At 42.2% G+C, this 20,910-nt stretch overlaps 1 protein-coding gene across 4 annotated transcripts in view; it reads left to right on the plus strand.

The window, feature by feature from the left end:
• Positions 1–20,910, plus strand: part of Fancd2 (FA complementation group D2) — a 65,677-nt gene that overhangs the window by 43,736 nt on the left and 1,031 nt on the right. For all 4 annotated transcript variants that reach the window (XM_040737412.1, XM_040737411.1, XM_040737413.1 and 1 more), the window contains 12 exons: positions 391–509; positions 4,402–4,512; positions 5,428–5,558; positions 7,754–7,847; positions 10,420–10,542; positions 12,360–12,453; positions 12,948–13,019; positions 13,645–13,683; positions 15,000–15,074; positions 15,477–15,551; positions 17,090–17,236; positions 19,547–19,648. In XM_040737412.1, the coding sequence (XP_040593346.1) occupies positions 391–509; positions 4,402–4,512; positions 5,428–5,558; positions 7,754–7,847; positions 10,420–10,542; positions 12,360–12,453; positions 12,948–13,019; positions 13,645–13,683; positions 15,000–15,074; positions 15,477–15,551; positions 17,090–17,236; positions 19,547–19,648 (1,182 nt within the window). The remainder of the gene's footprint in view (positions 1–390; positions 510–4,401; positions 4,513–5,427; positions 5,559–7,753; positions 7,848–10,419; positions 10,543–12,359; positions 12,454–12,947; positions 13,020–13,644; positions 13,684–14,999; positions 15,075–15,476; positions 15,552–17,089; positions 17,237–19,546; positions 19,649–20,910) is intronic.

Consider the following 20,910-nt stretch of genomic DNA (forward strand, 5'->3'; position numbering starts at 1 on the left):
TACAGAGTGAGTTCCAGAACAGACTGTAATACTATACAAAGAAACCTTATCTCAAAAAAAGCAAAACAAGGGCTGGAGAGATGGCTCAGAGGTTAAGAGCACTGACTGCTCTTCCAGAGGTCCTGAGTTCAATTCCCAGCAACCGCATGGTGGCTCACAGCCATCCATAATGAGATCTGGTGCCCTCTTCTGGCGTGCAGACAGAACACTGTATATGAAATAAATAAATCTTTAAAAAAAAAGAAAAGAAAAGAAAAATTAACTTACAGGCTGGCTTAGTTTTGTGGGTCTGTTAAGTAATTGCCAAGAGTTCCTTTTTAACTGAGAAATGCTGAGGAGGCGCGAGAACAATCGCAGGAGGAACTAGACTGAAATCTCTTTCCTTTTTAGAGCTTAGGAGCTGAACACCTCAGTGTGGATGACAAGCCAAGCGTGAGTGCTCAGGAGCAGCACACCATGTCTTCCTGCTACCAGAAGCTGCTGCAAATCTTTCATACACTCTTTGCTTGGTGAGTGAGGAAGTCCTAGAGGGAAATAAGTGTGTACTTGTTTTCACTTGTGATCCTTCCCTGAGAGACGAAGGAAATGGATCCAGCCCTCTTTACTGAGGTGCTTTGTTCTTTACTGTTTGATCTTATAAAACCAAGAGTCTTAGGGAGCCAGTGTTACTTGGTAGTTCTATAAATTATGAGGCTTACGGATTAGGTGACATAATAAATTTGGATCTCTTACTCCTGTTTCTTGTAGCAAGCATTCTGTAATAACTAGGGAAGCCAGCACTCTGGTACATGTCTATAACCCAGCTACGAGGAAGGCTGAAGCAGAAGGATCACTTGAGCTCATGTGGGGGTTTGAAACCAGACTGAATAATACAGAGACATACACCCTATCTAAAAATTTAAATAGTTTTTATTACTTAATAAAAAGAGACTGGTAGCTGGGTTGTGGTGGCACACACCTTTAATACCAGCACTCAGGAGGCAGAGGCAGTCAGACCTCTGTGTTTGAGGCCAACATGGTCTACAAAATTGAGTTCCAGGACAGCCAGAGCTACACAGAGAAAACCCTGTCTTGAAACAAAAATAGAGAGAGAGAGACTGTTAATTTGTTAAATTATTTTTAAGTAATTGTAAATAAGTCAAATTGTGTGGTAAAAGAGTGAACACAGTGTGAACTGGATTTTGGAATATTTAGGGTACAATGGAAGCAGTGGCACTTGATAGGGCTTTTTAAAGCAGGATCTCAAAGATACTGACCTTGAACTTGCTCTGTAGTTGAGGCTGGTCTTTAACTTTTGATCATTCTTCTCTGCCTCCTGAGTACTAGTATTACAAGCCTGTACCGCCATACCTGGTTTTTATATGGCTTGGGAATGAAACCTAGGACTTTATGCGTGGTAGGCAAACACTCTACCAACTGAGTTACATCCCCTCGCCCCCCTTATTCAGACCTTTTTGTTTTATTTTTTACGTTTTAAAAATTATGTGTATAGGGGCTGGAGAGATGGCTCAGCAGTTAAGAGCACTGCTTGTTCTTCCAAAGGTCCTGAGTTCAAATTCCAGCAACCACATGGTGGCTCACAACCATCTATAATAAATCTGGTTCCCTCTTCTGGCATGCAGACATACATGCAAGCAGAATACTGTGCATGTAATAAATAAATAATTTAAAAATTTTATGTGTATATGTGTCTGTGCCCTCAAAGGCCAGAAGTAAGTGTGGGATCTCCTGGAACTGTAATTGCATGTAGTTGAGAGCAGCCCTGTGTGGGTGCTGGGAACCAAACTCAGGCTGTCTGCAAGAGCAGTGCATGCTCTAACCATTGAGTCATCTCTTCTGTCCCACCCCTCTTCTTTACATTTTATTGTGTGTGTGTGTGTGTGTGTGTGGGCAATAATGTGTTCTCCTTCCACCAAGAGAGTCCAAGGGATCAAAGTCAGGTTGTGTCAGGCTTGGCATCAAGGGCCTTTCCCTGCTGAGCATCCCACTGGCCCCAGGAGTTGGTTTTCAGGGGGATAAAGAGTTAGAGGCGTAGCTTGGGTGAAAGTGGAAATAAAAGCATGCCCCTAAATATTTCTGTTTCATAAGTTATGCCTTATCCCATCTGTCCTCTTTGAACATGTTTTCTGGAAAATTTTACCCAAGCTTAAATTTATGCTAAATGTTATCTTCCAAGCCATTGGCAAAATTGTATCCAACTGCCTACTCCACACCCCCTTAGATGTGTCATTGCCACCTCAGACTCATCACATCCAGATTGGAGCATAATATCACTCTTCCTCCAGATTTGCCTCACTTGGAAATGGCATTATCAGTTTTTTGTGCCAAAACCCAGGAGTTATTCATTTGCCTCCTACTTTCCACTCCTTCCCACATGTAACCCTAAATTCTATTGATTGTATCGTCTAGATAGACATCTCCTTCTGCTTCCAGCCTTCCATCGTATCTGACTATTTCCACAATTGGCCTTTCTGTCCATCTCTAGATGTCCTGCTTCAGTCCACTCTCTACACAAGATCACAGCAGTCTTTCCAACACAAACCTAATGCGATCTTGTCCTAGTTGTGAGCTCTGATGGCTGTTAGTCTTCTCTGACTTTAACCCTTTGGTCTGGCTTTTTCCGCCTCCTGTTGTCTTGCTCTTGTACACATTGTCTCACTCTGCCTGCAGGTAGACTGAGTTCACTCAGCACTCTACTTGGCTTTCACCTGAAACCCTTCAGATATGCCTCCTTCTACAGAATCCTTGGCTATTTGACCCATACCTCTTCTTACTGAATTGTTTCAGTTTCTAGGTGTCTTCCCTAACCTTACTAGGTAAACCAACCAACCTTGCCCTCAGCTCCCTTCTAACATTCCGGCATTCTCTTCTAGTATAACGTCACACATTTTGTTAAAATTGCTTATTTATTTTTCTTCCCTGTTAGACTCTAATATTCTCCACATGGGCAGTTGTCAGTCATTTTTATAACCTCAGTACTTAAAAAGCAATGCCTGATGAAAGATTTGTATTGATAGTTCATCAAGGAGATTTTTTTTATGGTAAACACAGAAAGGGTGTTCATTATTAAGGAAATGCATACACCCATGCACACATACACATACACACACATGAGCATGCATATGCACACAAAATACATGAAAGAAAAGGAAGCTGTTGCTAGAGAAGATGTAGGGATCCAATTATACAGATTCTTAGTAATTAAAAAATTTAAATCTTTTTTTTTAGTCTTTAGTGTTTGTCTTGTGTATGTACAATGAGCATACAGGAGTAAAGGAAGTTGGAAGAGTGCACAGAAACTCGAGTACCACGTGACTGAGCCACCTTGTGGTGCTGGAAATGCAGCTCACATCCTCTGAAAGAACAGCCAGATGCTTGACCACTGAGCCAGCTCTACAGTTTTTAAATATTTTTTAGGAAAGCAATTTTGGCATCATAGTCATAATAGTAATAAAAATTGAATTATTACATTTCTTTTGAGGAAAATCTTTTTGGCGGTAGTCTGCCTGATAGTTTGGGAAAGGAAAGAAACAAAAAAGGTCAACACTATTGTATGCTCTGCAGATGAATGATAAGGGCCTGACCTGGAGATACAGTCTTGGTTAGGAAAGGAAAGGGTAGCAGTAAGAAAATTCTGAGAGAGAATCCTCAAGACTTGGCTTATTAACGCCAAGAGCAGATACAGCATTTCTGTATTGAATCCTATGAGACTGGACACTTAGTAATTTGACAAAATCAGCCCTGCGTTTTAGAGAACACTGAGATGTACAGACTAAAGAAAACCCTGTGGCTCTTGGAAAACAAACTTGTGGGCATTGCTAGACCCATAAGAAAGTGAACTTCAACAGCTTTTTGGTACTTTATTTTTTGTTTTTTGGTTTGTTTGGTTTTTTTTGTATGGTAGGATTTTTTTTTGTTCATTTGTTTGTTTGGGTGTTTGTTTGTTTGTTTGTTTGTTTGAGACAGGGTTTCTCTATGTAGTCCTGAATGTCCTGGAACTCTCTGTAAATAAGGTTGGCCTCTAACTTGGAGCTTTGCCTACCTCTGCCTCCTGAGTGCTGGGACTAAAGGTGTGCACCCTACTACCTGGCTTAAGTTTCCTTTTGTTGTTGTTTTGAAACAGAATCTTACTAAATACCTCAGACCAGCCTGGAACTCACAGTGGGTAGTAGCTAGCTACATAGAGTCCTCCTGCCCCAGTCTTCCATGTGCAAACGTGCTGGCATGTGCTACCACATCCTCCTTTGCTTCAGTTTCTAGTCTAATGTAGATCTGTGACGGAATTTCATGCTTCAAACTGTTGATTAACTGACCTAGGTAGAGAGAGGCTCAGGACTCTTGGGTATTACCCAAGTAATCTTCCTGAGACAAGCTGAACCAGTGTTTCTGACTTGGCTTTAGGAAAGGATTTACTCACCATTCAAATGATCACCTCCTGCACTCAGCCCTGGAGGTCCTCACAAGCCGGCTAAAACAGACAGAACAGAAACAGCCCTTGGAGGAGCTGATCAGGTGGGTCAGACTGCATCCTAGTATATTGGCAGAACTTGATTTGGAAAACATTTGCTGTTAATTATAAACAAAATCTATACTTTTCAGTCACTTTCCCTTAACATATATATTTTTTCATGTTTTAAAGGTTTTTTTTTTGGAGGCTGGGTCTCATTATATAACTCTGTTGGCCTGGAACTCATGATGTGCACTGAACTGTCCTCAAACTCACAGAGATCCACCTGCCTCTGCCTCCTAAGTGCTGGAATTAATGCCAGGCAACACCACACCAAGCCCTATTTTACTTATTTGTTTGGTGTGTGTGTGGCTGAGAGCAGTAAGTGTTCGGAAGTGTTTAGCTGTCTCTCCAGACCCTCATTTTGATTTTTTTGAAGCAGGGTCACACTATGTATCCTAGGCTGGCCTCAAATTCTCCATTCTCCTGTCTTAGTCTCTTAACTGGTGGAATTACAGGCGTGTGCCACTACTCCCTACTCTTAGCCAACTCTGGATTAGTTAAGGACCTACTCTGTCTTCTACCATTGTTGGGTATGTAGGGAGCAACAAATTGATATTAATTGCCGGTCCTATCTCATCCCATCCCATCCTGTCAACCCTCATCTCATTGTTGTGAGTTCAAGGCCAGCCTAGTCTTCATGAGATCTTCCTCAACCCCATAACATCCCAAATAGTTGGGAACTGGAGAGATGTCTTAGTAGTTAAGAGTACTTGCTGCTCTTACAAAATACCAAAGTTCAAATCCCAGAACCCACATCTGACAGATTATAACCATCTAACTTCAGCTCCAGGGTATCCAACATATACACATAATTAAACAATAGTAAATTTCTTGGGAGACTTAGGTGCATGTAAAGACATTTTGCATGCATATCATGTGATGATGTATCTGTTCTTTTGTTTCCTGCTTCTTTACAGCCAGAGCTTCAGTTACTTGCAAAATTTCCACCACTGCATCCCCAATTTCCAGTGTGGTCTTTATCTCCTCAGACTGCTGATGGCCCTTCTGGGGAAGTCTGCTGCACCTACCCAGAAGAAAGAAAAACTTGGTGATGGTCCAGTTCCCTTCTGGGGGGCAAGGGGCATATTAATAGAATTATTATCTTACACATCTAAATTTGGTGTTTCCTAGAACTTTGAGCCATTTTACATGTAAATCCCACAAAACCATGGGAGTGTCCCCTTTTTTTCACCAAAGAGTCCATTTTCTCCGACAGGACTAGTCACTGCTTAGTGTAACTTTAGTTAGATTAATTGATTATACAGTTTTCTCCTTTTTAAAGATTTATTTATTTTGTTTTTATTTTATGTGTATGAGTGTTTTATCTGCATGTATGTCATATGTATTGGAGACCAGAAGTGGTCATTGGGTTTAAAGGTGTATACCACCACTACCTGGCTGACTTTTTTTTTTGTGGGGGGTTTTCGAGACAGGGTTTCTCTGTATTGTTTTGGAGGCTGTTCTGGAACTCACTCTGTAGACCAGGCTGGCCTCGAACTCACAGAGATCCGCCTGCCTCTGCTTCCTGAGTGCTGGGATTAAAGGCGTGCGCCACCAACGCCCGGCTTGGCTGACTTTTTAAGACAAAGTTTTCCTATGTATTTCTAGCTACATTGGAACTCTATGTAGACCAGGCTAAGCTAGGACTTGAAATAATCATCCCTTCCTCTTACTCTGAAGTACTAGAATTATACTTTCCTTCTACCCTCTCCCTATTTTTGAGATCTTACTATGTAGTCAAGTTGACTTTGAACTCCAGATCTTCCTGACTTGGCCTCCCTAGTTCTGGTAGTACAGGTGTATATCACCATGCCACCCTAGGGGCTGGTAACTTGGGACCTTCTCTTTAAGTATTCTTTATCCTAGCCCTTGGAATGCAAATCACTAGTTATTTTTTCCAATTTTGGCACAACAGAAAGTAAGATTAAAACTGAAAGAAATCTTTTCCTATATTAATAGAGTAAGGTTTGATCTAAAAGAGGTGACCATGTTTTTTTGTGCTTTCAGACAGGACCATTAAGTATGGTACACTTAAGTCTTAGACAAATGGTTTTGTTTATGGCAGTTGGGTTCATAGAACAGGAACAAATTATTTTTTTAAATAGTTGCTTGCTAGGCCAGGGCTGATACCATCTGCCTATAATTCCAGTACTCAGAAGGCTGAAGGAGAGTTGTGAGTTTCAGACTAGTATATGCTATACAATGAGAATTTTTTATTTTTTTTAAGAAATGGTCTCTTGAAGCTTGGACTGGCTCAGACTTGCTATGATCATCCTAAAGATGATCTTCAACTTCTGATCCTCCTAGCTCTGTTCCTAAGTGCTGATATTACATGCATATGCTACTATGCCTACTTTTACTTTGGTGCTGGGGATAGATCCTAGAGCTTTGTGTATACTAGACAAGCCCTTAAACAACTGAGTTACCCACACAAGACACCTGCCCTAAAAACAAAATTGCCAAAAACTTAAATTTAAAATAATAATTTGGGGCTGAGATGGCTCCATAGTTAAGAATGTTTACTTCTGTCAACAAAGACCTCAATTGAATTCTCAGCATCCACGTCAGGCAGCTCACAACTGCATGTCATTCCACCTTCAAAGATCCAATGTCCTCTTCTGCCCTCTGCAAGCACCTGGACTCACATGTACATACCACGCATAGATAAACACACACACAAAATTCTTTTTTTAAACCTTTTTAAAACACACCTTAAAATAAAAAAAAATAGTCCTTTTGATCAATAATCTTCCTTCAACATATGAAAGATAAGAGTGTGCTTATCTAATCATTAAACACTAGACATATGTTGACATGTCATACTGTACCCTATTAATTCATATAATTTTGTCAGTGAATTTGGAGGAGATGGGTGGCAGTGTCTCCTCTGAAGCCCCAATAGTTTTCCTGCCTCAGTCTCACAAGTATTGGATTGTAGTTATGATCAATTACACTGAGCTAACAATTGTGTTTCTAAATGTAATTTTTAAAAGGATGAGGGCCGGGCTGGAGGGTTGGCTCAGTGGTTAAGAGCATTTGTTTCTCTTCAAAGGACCTGGTTTCAATTCCCAGCACCCACATGGAGGCTACTACTTCCTCAGGCACCAGGCATGCATGCACATGAAGGTGCACATGTAGGCAAATCACTCATATGAATAAAATAAATCTTTAAAAAACTGTATTTAAAAAAGAATAAGGTTGATGTATCTTGAATGAAATGCTTTTTGTCTTGTTTTCCAACAGCCTCCCTGGCCAAACAACTGCTCTGTCGTGCATGGCCTCACGGGGAAAAAGAGAAGAACACCAATTTTAATGACCACCTGCATGATTTGCTTTGGTAGGGTGTTTACTTTCTTCCAGGGAACCAGATTGCATTTTTCCATTTGCTGTTATTGGGATCTCTCATCTGGTTAGGGACTGAGTCATGACCTCTGTTAGGGGAACTTGAGAGCAAATGATGGTTTAAAATGAACATAGTTTGGAGTTTGGATCCTAAAATGCTTTCCGTCTGCTGGCTGTGTCAGCTAATTTGTTCTTGACAGTCCAATTAGAGAGAACAGAGTAGTGTGCAGTTGTGTCCTTCCTTGTTAATAGTGAGTCAAATACACCTACTGCCCATCTTGTCTAAGACATACTTCCAGGGTGTCTAAGCATAGTTCTTTCTTCATTTATTTGTCTATATATACTTATTTATTTTGGCTTGTTGAGGTGAACTCACTGTGTAGCTGAGGATAGCCTTGAACTTTTGTTCCTTCTGCCTACACCTCCTGAGTGCTGTGGTTACAGATGTGCAACATCCATCTGGCTCTTTGTGTTTCCATTTCATTAACTTATTAACATGTTTTGCCTGCATCATATTCTCTGGAACTGGAGCTTCGGTTGTTTGGAAGCCAATAAGTGCTGAGAATTGAACCTGAGTCCTATGGAAGAACAGTCAGTGTGTTCTTAACTGCTGAGCCATCTCTCTAGCCCTTACCTGTGTTTCTAATTGAAATTTTTATTTACTCCCAGTTCTAGACAAGATTTAGAATCTTTTAGTTTGTTGGGGTTTTTTTGTTTTGTTTTGAGACAGGGTTTTTCTTTCTTTCTTTTTCTTTTTTTTTTAGGAGACAGGGTTTCTCTGTTTTGTTTTGGAGGCTGTCAGTCCAGCCCGGCCTTGAACTCAACAGAGATCCGCCTGCCTCTGCCTCCCGAGTGCTGGGATTAAAGAAGTGCGCCACTACCACCTAGCCAAGACAGGGTTTTTCTATATAACAGCCCTGGCTGTCCTGAAACTCACTTTGTAAGCCAGGCTGGCCTCAAACTCAGAGATCTGCCTGCCTCTGCCCTCCAATTGCTGGATTTAAAGGTGTGTACTGCCACCTCCGCCGCCACCACCTAGCTAGAATCTTTGTTATTATTAAAAGTGAATGTCAGGGGCTGGAGAGATAGCTCAGAGGTTAAGAGCACTGCATGTTCTTCCAAATGGAGATCCTGCGTTCAATTCCAGCAACCACATGGTGGTTCATAACCATCTATAATGAGATATGATGCCTTCTCCTGGCATACAAGCATGTACACAGATAAAAAACTATGCATAATAAATAAATATTTTTAGCCGGGCGTTGGTGGCGTACACCTTTAGTCCCAGCACTCGGGAGGCAGAGGCAGGCAGATCTCTGTGAGTTTGAGGCCAGCCTGGTCTACAGAGGGAGTTCCAGGACAGCCTCCAAAACAATACAGAGAAACCCTGTCTCGGAAAAACCAAAATAAATAAATACATATTTTTTTAAAAAGTAAATGTCATGCAAGGAAGTGGTGGTGCACACCTTTAATCCCAGCACTCAGGAGGCAGAGGCAGGTGGATCTCTGAGTTTGAGGCCAGCCTGGTCTACAGAGGGAGTTCCAGAACATCCAGGCCTATACCAAGAAACCATATTGTGAAAAACAAAGTGAGTGTCAGCAGTACAGCCAGAGCTAGATGGAGAGAGCTATCCTTTCTCCAAAAACAGTGAACATCAGAAATTATTTGAAAACTTAATACATGGCAGTATCTCATGGAAAAAAACAACTGACTTTCAAAAAGTTTATTATTGGGGCTGGAGAGGTGGCTCAGCAATTAAAAGCACTGACTATTCTTCCAGAGAACCTGGGTTCAGTTCCCAACACATACATGGAATTCACAACTGTCTGTAACTTTAGTTCCAGGGCATCTGGCATGCTCATACACACATACACGTAGGCAAAACACCAATGCACATAAAACAGAAATAAACCTTTAAAAAAAAAGTTTATTATTGTTGGTGATGTGTATTTACTAGTGCTCATATTCTAACATACTTAACCTGAGTTACCTGAGTTCCTGTAGCATATCTTGAATTTCCCTTTCTCTTTCTGTGTGTGTGTGTGTGTGAGAGAGAGAGAGAGAGACAGACAGACACAGACTAGGGAGTTGCCTTTGAACTCATTCCGTATCCCAAGCTGGCCTTGAACTTGGGAGCCTCTTGACTCTAGCCGCCCAAGTGACTGAAACTACAGGCCTGTACCACCAGGCTTACCTCCTTGTCTTGAACTTCTGCAACTTTGTAACTTTTTGTTGGAAATTGACCACTCTCCATCTGATCTGGTTCTAACAATAAGTTATTGACGGTTGCTTTTTCATTCTTTCCTTCATGGATTTCCAGAGTACTAGTAGATGCTGAATATAATTACAGATGGTTACTGTGTTAGTCAGCTTTCCACCACTGACAGGACTCCTGAGAAAATGAGCTTCAAAGAGGGCAGATTTGCTTGGGTTCCTGGTCATTTGCCTCCATTGTGCACCTGGTGAGGAGAGGCAGGACTCAGGGAGGTTCTCACAGGGTAGCCAGGATGCCTGGTAGATAGAAACCCTATAATGTGTGTTCCTGCTCTTCTGACACTTTGTAAAGCATCTACCTGGAGCACACAGACAATGTTCTCAAGGCCATAGAGGAGATCGCTGGTGTTGGTGTCCCAGAATTGGTCAATGCTCCGAAAGATGCATCTTCCTCGACATTTCCTACGTTGACCAGGTAAGGGAGTTCTTGCTCTACTGTTCTCCATCTGATTCTCATCTATAGGGTCAACTCTCCCACTTAATGGGGATTCTTTCCAAGAGCCCTCAATCTGGGTGTAATCATTACTTTCTAAAATCTCAGAGGGGAAGGATTTATTTTAGGCCACAGTTTCAGTGAACTGTGACAGCTAAGTATGGAGTCGGATCTGCTCCATCATCAGTGTCAAGAGTGTGAGGATGCAGCTTATTCACATGATTCAAACAGGAACTCGAGTAAACAGGCCAGAATCAGGATCAGGTGATACCTTAAAGCCTGCCCACTCCACCAGCCAGGTCTACTTCCCAAAGGCTCTAAACATCCTTCACAGTAGCGCCATAGGCTAGCTAGGGAACATGTGAAATCATGAGCCTGTGGAGGTATTTCAGGTTTAAACCATTCACGGAGTATAAAAAAGGATCTCATGAAGGAGTGTAGTATCACTACCAGTTTTCACAGATAAGGAACTACTGTTGTGCTTTTACCCTTTAAATTGACTTGTGCTAAGTAAGGTTGTAGCCACTGAGAGTGCATATTTAGCATGTAGGAGGCTTGAGTTCAACTCCCAACACACCAAAATTAATAAAAATAAGACTAACTTAAGGCCAGCTTTGTAATACTTTAACCACCTTGAAAAACAGTTGATTTGTACCTGGTAGTTTTGTGTCTTGCAGTATCAGTAGTTATCTTTTACTTGGATAGTTGTTCCAGTTTATCAAACATCTTCATCTTATTTGTTCTTAATTCCTGTGAGGTAAAGGCATCATTATCACTGGTTTTGCTGTTGTTGTTTGTTTGTTTTTTGAGACAGGGTTTCTCTGTGTAGCTTTGGAGCCTATCCTGGAACTTGCTCTGTAGACCAGGATGGCCTCAGACTCAGAGATCCACCTGCCTCCTCCTCACAAGTGCTGGGATCAAAGGCGTGTGTCACTTCTGCCTGGCCTATTACCACTGTTTTACTCTTGAGGAAAATGGAGGTTAGAAAGAATTTCTCCTGACTTTTTGGAACCCATTATTTATGGTGGGATACCTTGTCCTGCCTGGTTTGGGAGGAGGGGCTTGTTCTCGCCTCAACTTGGTATCCCAGACTTTGGTGACTCCCCAAGGGAGGCCCTATCCCCTCTGAGGAGTAGATAGGGGTGAGATAGAGGAAGGTAGGGAGGAGTGAGAGGGGGAGGGAGGGGGAACTGGGGTTGGAATGTAAAAATAATAAAAAATAAAAATAATTTTTTAAAAAAGGAATTTCTCCTGCTTACAGTCAGTGAAGGGAACACAAAGCCACAGCTTATACTTGGCTTCCCTTGCCATTTCACTGCTGCTGCATCCTGTATCATGGTATCAATTTTCCAAGCTAACTCTACTGTCTCCTAGGCCATTTGCTTTGGCTTGGGCTTCCGTATGTGTGCTCACTCTCTCTTTCTCTTTCTCTTGCTCATCTCATCTAGTCTAGGCTACCCTCAGTCTCCCTGTGTAATTAAGGATGACCTGACCCTTCCAATTCTCTTGTCTTCGCTTCCTCTTTAGTGCTTGGATTGCAGGCATGTGTGTCCTCCTCCTGTGTGCTGAACCCAGTGCATGGTAGGGTAGACATGCACTCTTATTGAACTACATCCCAGCCCCTGGACTCATTTTTAATTTTTTCCATTCCCCTCTTTCAGTGGACCTTATTGAAAAAACATTCAGAGACAGAGGTGTAAATGACTGTTGCCCTCCTGACTTCTTCCTACAGGGAGCTTCTAGAAGCTTTTTGTAAACAGTGCATCATGTGGGTATTCATACCTTTCCCCTCCTTATAGGCACACCTTTGTCATTTTCTTCCGTGTGATGATGGCTGAACTCGAGAAGACAGTGAAAAGTCTTCAGGCTGGCACAGCAACAGATTCACAGCAGGTGGTTCAGGCATTCCCCTCAAAAAGAAATGGCCTTTGATTACATGGGCATTGGTGATTCTTTTATCTCTTGGGTATAGAGTTTCTCCTAGGCTGTTTCCTTTCATTACCAAGATCTAGGAGTTCTTCTAACAAGCTTCTGATTTGATTTCTTTTCCCTCCAGTTGGAGGTGAGACTTGAACTCTGTTTCCCCTTGCTTCTGCTGAGTTTGCCACTTCCCACCTGGCTTAAAGAACACCAAGCCTGTTTGAGATGCTATGGGTCTTGGCAGCCTCCCAGTCAGAGCTGAGGTAGACAGGGGCTACCAAGAGAACCAGAAGCCAGCAGAAGCTGGTTTTCTGTGAGGTGATCTGATTGAAACAGTGTATGTGAACCTGCTGCTGAATACACTGTTGCCATAGCTCTTCAGAAGGGACAATGGACAAACTGTATTAGTGGAAGGGTAATAGAAGTATTGGACTGTGACTCAGAGGCCTGTGTTTGGCTGTCCCCAGGTTCATGAAGAGAAGCTGCTGTATTGGAACATGGCTGTTCGAGACTTCAGTATCCTCATCAATCTGATGAAAGTATGGGGGGTCCTGGCCTGCCTCCCCAGCCAAGCCTGACCTGACAGGAGGGCTCTGCTTTCCGCAATCAACTACTTGCTGTTTTCCTCACCCTTCCTTGGGTGTTTCTTCCCTTCTGTGAACCTCTACTCATTCTAGATGACTCCTGGCTACCATGTGTTTCCCTCCTTTTTTCTTTTTGCCTGTGTCACAGTATTTGCTACCTGTCATTGTCCCATTTTCTCCCACCTTGCCTTGGATCCTCTGAGTACACTTCCGGCTCTGATTGCCGTTGTTGTCCTTCAAGCATGGTTTTCTCTACTGTTGGATTATGAGCAGGCTTAAAATGTCATTCCCTCTCCTCTCCTCCATCTCATAAGGTCTTAAGGGTTCAGATCAAAGTGCCAGCCCTCTACCTTCTCAACATCCCCACTTTGAATAATTTCTTGATCCCCTTTGCTCCTTCCTTGCTTTTCTTGGACTTGTTATGGGAGTTTTTGTATTGTTATTGATTTTCTATTTTCACATGCCTTCTTCACTTTAGAATTTTCTGTATCACTTACAACTATGCTGGACTTAGGGGGACAGGCTGGAATACTCAAAGAAATCGACCTCAGTTTTGGTTTCTTGTCTTTCTCCTGTCTAGATATTTGACAGTTACCCTGTTCTGCATGTGTGTTTAAAGGTAAGAGGTTTCCTAGGCTTTGTTCAATGTATTTTCTCCCTATGGGTCATTTAAGAGGGGCCTCAACTGAATAGAATGCTTTATACCTCTTTTAAATGCCAGAGTCTGTGCTAATAGGTTATAGTCCAAGGAAGACAGTGGGTAATATTTTCTACAGCATTTAGAGACAATTTTCAACTGAAGGCAATTTTCTAATGAGTTGGAGAATTTTTGGTCAAAGTAGTAGAACTAGGTTGAGTGCCTACAGAGCAACTGCGTTTAAGAGTAGTGTTCATAGGGGCTGGAGAGATGGCTCAGAGGTTAAGAGCACTGACTGCTCTTCCAGAGGTCTTGAGTTCAATTCCCAGCAACCACATGGTGGCTCACAACCATCTACAATTCAATCTGGTGTATATGTAATAAATAAATAAATCTTTAAAAAAAAAAAGAGTAGTGTTCATGGTGGTCCTGGTGGTATACACCTTTAATCCCAGCACTTGAGAAGCAGAAGTGGATCTCTGTGAGCTTGAGGTCAGCCTGGTCTACACTGGGAATTTCAGGTCAGCCAGGGCTGCATAGTGAGACCCTACCTCAAACCAACCAGTAAATAAAAAGAGCAGTGCTTACCCCTGCCTCCTGCCTGTACTTCAGGTAGTGGAGCAGCAACTATGGATGGATTGTAGAGAACCTGCTTAGTGTGTGCAAGGCCCCAAGTTCAGTCCTTTGTACCACAAGATAAATGAAGTGTCTTTGGGGTGGTTTGATTGTGGGAATTGGTATTTTGGCAATTGTGTATAGCTTCCCTTCTTCTGTGGGGATTTTCTTGCCTGGCCCGAGATTTGATGGTAAACCCAAAAGGAGTGTTATGGAGAGACTGCTTCTTCCCTGCTCTTGGTGTCTCCTTCCCACTGTGTGCTACCCCACTCTTGGTATCTTGTGGCCTTCCCTCCTGTTTACTTGCTCTATCCTGCCACAGTGTAGGAAATGAGCAGATTGGAGCAAATTTCCAATTTGATTGGAAATGGGCCATGTGTTCCCTTGGTCCTCTCAAAATTTCTCCTTGTGAGAGTGAGGATGGAGTTCAGCTGCTGCTCTGTGTTCTCAGAGCTGAACAAGGGCTCTAGCCATTGTCTGAGTCTAGGTACAAGAGTCTGCGTAATTTTGGAAATTCTTTCTATAGTAGTCCTATTTACTTTTCACCTTTAGTGAAATTAACTTTCTGAACCACTCCCAATTTATTTTTAATGTACACAAGCTAGTGGCCTATGCTGCCTCATCTGAGGACTTTTCAAGAAGAAGTCCTCAGCCAGCACTCAGCACTGTCTCTCTCTCTCCAGTATGGACGTCACTTTGTGGAAGCATTTCTGAAGCAGTGTATGCCGCTCCTCGACTTCAGCTTTAGAAAACATCGGGTGAGAGCTGAGTACAGAGCCAGTCACCAGGGGTCTCTGGGTATTTCTGAGTTAGGGCTGGGGGTATGGCAGTCTGTTGCCTACATTCTGAGCAGCAATTTAAGTGACACCATGCCAGAAGTGTGCTTTGTTGAGCTGCTGTTCATCAGGTTCTCCTGTGGCAGTGTCTCTACAAACACTTTAGAAGACACTTGGGCTATAACACAGGCTTGATAGACTTTTAAAGCCAATTGGCACTCAGGGCTCAGCGTTCCTCTCTGAGGGCCAGACTCAGATGATCAGTAGCATCAGCTGGCACCTACAGAGTTCATCCTCCCTGGAGCCCTTGCTGCAAGAACATCTTACATCTGAAATAACATTAGAATGTTATACCAGAACATTTATAAATCTTGTTGTTGTTAGGAAGACGTTCTGAGCTTGCTGGGAACCCTTCAACTGAACACAAGGCTACTTCATCACCTTTGTGGACATTCCAAGGTAAGAGAGGAGCAGGTCTCACTATGAAACATAACCAGCCATGGCCTGAAACTCGGTCTTCCTGATGAGATTACAAACATGGGCAATGAGACCTAGCTTTCAACCCTGTGTCCAAACACAGTTTATTTAGAGTTAGCAAATCTTTTGTGGCTGAATGAGCCTAGCAATTGTCTAAAGGGGAAGTTTTGTATTTGGATCAAATTATTTAACTGTTTCCTCTAGAAATGCTCCCAAGGGCCCAAGTATAGTTGTGCACATGTATAATCCCAGCACTTGGTTAGAGGCTGGCTGGCCTAGGCTCCATGGAAGGCACTGTCTCAGAACAAACTAACAAACTAGAGTCTACTTCTTGGTGGAAGAATATATACAGCACTCCTAGATGATTTCCTGTTACAAAGTGTTCTAGAGTTAGGGTTTCTGTTGCTGTGATGAAACACCATGACCAAAAGCAACTTGGGTAGGAAAGAGTTTAGCTTACATATCCTTTGAAACCAAGGCAGGAACTCAAATGGCAGGAACCTGGAGTCAGGAGCTGCTATAGAAGCCATGTTTACCGACTTACTCCTTTGGCTTGCTCAGCCTGCTTTCTTATAGAACCCAAGACCATCAGCCCAGGGCTGACCCCACCCATAATGGGCTGAACCTTCCCACCTCAATTAGTAATAAAATGCTCTATAGGTTTCTTACAGCCTAGTCTTGTGGAGGCATCTTCTCAATTGAGGCTCCCTCCTCAGGTGACCCTAGCTGTGTCAAGTTGACATAAAACTAGCCAGCACACAAAGCACTGCAGGCAGGAGGACTGTTAGGTGGCAGCTGCAGGAGCCCAGAAGCATTCCCAACTAGTCGTCTTGAGCTTTTCAGCTACATGACTTGGTCATCTCCTACGAGAATATTTGATTATTAAAAGTCTTCTCTAAGCCAGGAGTTGTGGTGCACACCTTTAATCCCAGCACTTGGGAGGCAGAGACAGGGGGTTTCTGTGATTTCAAAGCCAGTTTGGTCTACAGAGTGAGTTTCCAAGGAAGCCAGAACTACAGAGTGAGACCCAGAGGAGTGAGGGTGACGGGAATACAACGACAACAAAAAAGCCTCCAGTTGAAGCTTTTTTGAACCATTGTCACATTTGAAAGAACATAGAAACAGAAGCAAACCAGGCGATTCTTTGAACCATTTCTTGCCAATCATTTCTTACTTGGTTTTATGTTTAAAAGAAGCTGAGCTAGAATTCCAGGGGCTTAAAGCTGACCAGAGCTAATTTTGTGTTTGATGTCATTAAACACACCTTGGAGTAATTTGCTGATTAGTCAGCAGAGCTTATACCAGGCACCTAGAGCTGGTGGTGGTATGTCTTCTACTCCTGAGTTTTAAGCTGACATTCTTTTCTGAGTACTCATCAAACTGTTACTATTTGATGGACCATGTCTCCGGGCCATATTCGCCAGACATGTCCTCTTATTCTTCAGGTATGACACATTCAGACATTTCTGTAAAATAAATATGAACATGATGATAGAGCCAGATGATTTCTTTCTCTTCAGATTCACCAGGACACAAGACTCACCAAACATGTGCCGTTACTCAAAAAGTCACTGGAGCTGTTAGTTTGCAGAGTCAAAGCCATGCTTGTCCTCAACAATTGTAGAGAGGCTTTCTGGTTGGGTACTCTGAAAAACCGAGACTTACAGGTAAGCCTGAAGTTTAGACCATCAGTTATGAGCTTCTATGCCCATTCTTTGTGAGAGCATCAGAAGAAATATAAAAGAGGTCACACATGCCTTGTTCTAATAAGACTGCTTTTAGCCAGGCCTGGTAGAACAGGCTTGTAACCCAACTACTGTTACGGCTGAGGCAGAAGGATCATAAGTTCAAGGTTTGCCCAGCCTGGATAATTAGCCAAGCTGTCAACAAAATTAAAAGTAAATAGAAGAAGGCTGGCAATATAGCTCAGGAACAGAGTACTTATCTAGCAAGTATGTCTAAGGAACTGGATGCAGTCCTTGTTAGTGAGGAAGAGAGACTACTGTTAAGATCCGTCCGGCCAGGAAGGAAAGAGGGCGTGGGAAAAAAAAAAAGATTATAAGACTGAAGAGACGGTTCAACAGTTAAGAGTACTGGCTGCCCTTTCAGAGGGCTCAGGGTCAATGTTCAATGTTTACATTGTAGCTTACAGATGTGTAACTCCAGTTCAGTGCTCTAGCTCCCTCTACAGGCCTGCATGGGCCTACATGCATGTGGTATATATACAAACACATGCTGGTAAAACACTAATAGACAAAAATAAAGGTAAAAATATTTCAAAATGTTACTTAGCAGGGCAGTGGTGATGTACGTCTTTAATCCCAGTACTCGGGAGGCAGAGGCAGGCAAATCTCTGTGAGTTTGAAGCCAGCTTGATCTACAGAGCAAGTTCTAGGACAACCAGAGCTACATAGTGAGGCCCTGTCTCCAAGAAACAACAAATAAAAAAGTCACAAGAGAAAAACAAGGAGCCAGCTCAGCACAGCACCCTCTCTGTGCCAGAGGGATTCTCATAAGCCCTACTGAGAGCACATTTACAGCATCTTCATATGTGAACAAACTTCTTTTGACTTTTTTCCCTAAAGCAGTCTGGTCTTATTACCAAAAAGTGCACTCCAGTTTTAACAAATGGTCATGTCTGGGGTCTTTGAGTTGTCTGATTATCTTCGTAATTTCAGCATCACTCACTTTCAGGGTCTACATCCTCCACATCCATACACTAGCTGGGGGTTGCTTTTAATTTAACTTTGTACAATGTGTGTGCATGTGTGCCTCTGAGTTTATGTGCACCATAGGAGGCCAATAGAGTGTGTTGGATTCCCTGGAACTGGAGTTATAGGCAATTGAGAGCTACCGTGTAGGTACTGAGAACTAAACCTGGTCCCATGTAAGAAAGGTAAACACTCTTAACTGCCAAACCATCTCTCTAGCCCTACTAGCTGAGTTTCCTAATGCAACATATGAAAATAGAATAGTGGCTTTCTTTCTTCAAATCAAACTTATGAAGTCAGTTCTGTTGTTTTCTTGGAGAAAACTGAAGCTCAGGATGTAACTTTCACAGACTATTTAGCAGTGAGTTAGTGGAGCCAGACTTTGAGTCCAGATAGCTCCTTAGACTCTGCTTGGGTTTTGTGGTTCATGTGTGCTACTTATAAACCTTGAGATATTGAGAAACTTTGATTCTCTTTTAAGTTCTGATTACAACTGTAGCCTTTGGGACAATTTTAGATCCATATTTGGCATTAACTGAGAGTCACCAATACAAAATATAGTATAACGCTAGAATGTAAAAAATGGGCCTGGTTTAAAATTTTGTGTTAGTTCTACAGGGTTCTCAGAAACCTGGAATTGAACACATTTCTCTAAGTGGCAGATCACAGGTTGATGTTTTTGTTTTTATAATATTTAACTTTTTTCTTTCTTAAAAATTTATTTATTATGGATATAGTGTTCTGCCTACATGTATGCCTGCTGGCCAGAAGAGGACACCAGATCTCATAGGTGTTTGTGAGCCACCATGTGGGAATTGAACTCAAGACCTTTGGAAGTGCTCTTAACCTCAGCCATCTCTCCAGCCCAGTTGATATGTTTTGAAGGGCTAGAATATTTCTTTTTTTTTTTTTTTTTTTTTTTTTTTTTTTTGGTTTTTCGAGACAGGGTTTCTCTGTGGCTTTGGAGGCTGTCCAGGAACTCACTTTGTAGACCAGGCTGGCCTCTGCCTCCTGAGTGCTGGGATTAAAGGCGTGCGCCACCAATGCCAGACGAATATTTCTTTAATACCTAGAAACTCTCGGATCTCTGTGAGTCCGAGGCCAGCCTGGTCTACAAAGTGAGTTCCAGGACAGTCTCCAAAGCTACAGAGAAACCCTGTCTCGGAAAAAAAAAAAAAAAAAAAACCAACCTAGAAACTCGGCCTTCCTCAGAACCATAAATGTGCTCATTACGACCCCTATTTCTTTTGCTGCTTCTACATCCAGGGTGAAGAAATTGTTTCCCAGTGTTCCTCTTCCCCAGAGAACACTTCAGAAGGCAGTGAAGGTGACATGACATCCCATGTCTCCAGGAACAGAGCAACAGAGGTATCTGGACAGGCTGGTCTGGTATTGATAGAACATTTTATTAGGTATTCTTTGCTAGCACAAAAGACAGAATCTTGTCTGTATGTATCTACTGTTAAATACTTCAGTGTCCATTTCCACTCCCTAAAAAACACTTATGAATTCTTTGGGAAACATAAAATACAATTACATTATTGTGTTGAAAATTTGCAACTTAAGGGGAATTATAGCTCAGTGGTAGACCATGTTCTGAGTCACATGTACACATTTGTGCATTCAGTCTTCTGTACCAAAACAAAGGGGAGGTTTTTTCTTCCATTATATAGTATCCTGTTTTCCATGATCTTGTATGTGAAAGAGTTCTAGAAGGGAGAAAAGACCATCATGTTCTGTGTTAAAATGAATTAAACCTTTTCAACTTGATTTGGCAGTCCTGGGCCTGGAACTATGTAAATCAGGCTAGCTTTAAATTCACAGAGATATACCTGCCTGTGCCTCTCAAATGCTGAGATTAAAGGCATACACAACCACGCCTGGCCATTTCCACTTTTTTTTTAATGTATTTTTTGTGCATGTTTTTCTTTGCATCGTGTGTCTGTGTGTGTGTGTGTGTGTGTGTGTGTGTGTGTGTGTGTGTGTCTGTGTGTGTGTGTGTATGTGTCTGTGTGTGTGTGATGCCTGTGGGTGCCAGAAGGGGGCATTGGGAACATCCCCCATCCCCCACCCCCACCCCCAGGACTGAAATTAGAGTTGTGAACCACCATGTAATTGCTGGGAGTTGAACCTGGGTCCTCTGGAAGAGCACTGATCCATCTCTCCAGCCCCTCACCTTTTTTTACATACAAAATTGAAACATGAAAGCAGAAGCCTAGAGTCAAGCTACCACTACAGAGGAATAAAATATTATAGGTACTTAATTTCTGTGGACAGATGTTTTTGTGGATTTAGTATATGCTAAATAAAAATGTGTGCATCGAGTTTTGTTCAATTGAGTTCTGGATGCCAGGCAGTTTAGCTAGAAGGTATGCACAGAAATAGTGTCCATTATGGAATCTTGAGGCTCTGTTTTAGTCCTTGTACTAAATCTCTTCTTACTCTTAAAGGATTCCAAGGTAGTCAGTATGCTATGCTTCTAATACAAAAACATGTTCTACTAGAGGAGCAAGCCAGTGTAATACTGGATTCCTGCGGAATATGCTAGTACTTGTAATAACCATTGCTTCATATACACAATACATACACATATTTGCTTGTTTATTCCTTTTATTTGTGTATGTAGAGTC

Source organism: Mesocricetus auratus, unplaced genomic scaffold, assembly GCF_017639785.1.
Source record: "Mesocricetus auratus isolate SY011 unplaced genomic scaffold, BCM_Maur_2.0 Super-Scaffold_100676, whole genome shotgun sequence".
NCBI classification, from domain to species: domain Eukaryota; kingdom Metazoa; phylum Chordata; class Mammalia; order Rodentia; family Cricetidae; genus Mesocricetus; species Mesocricetus auratus.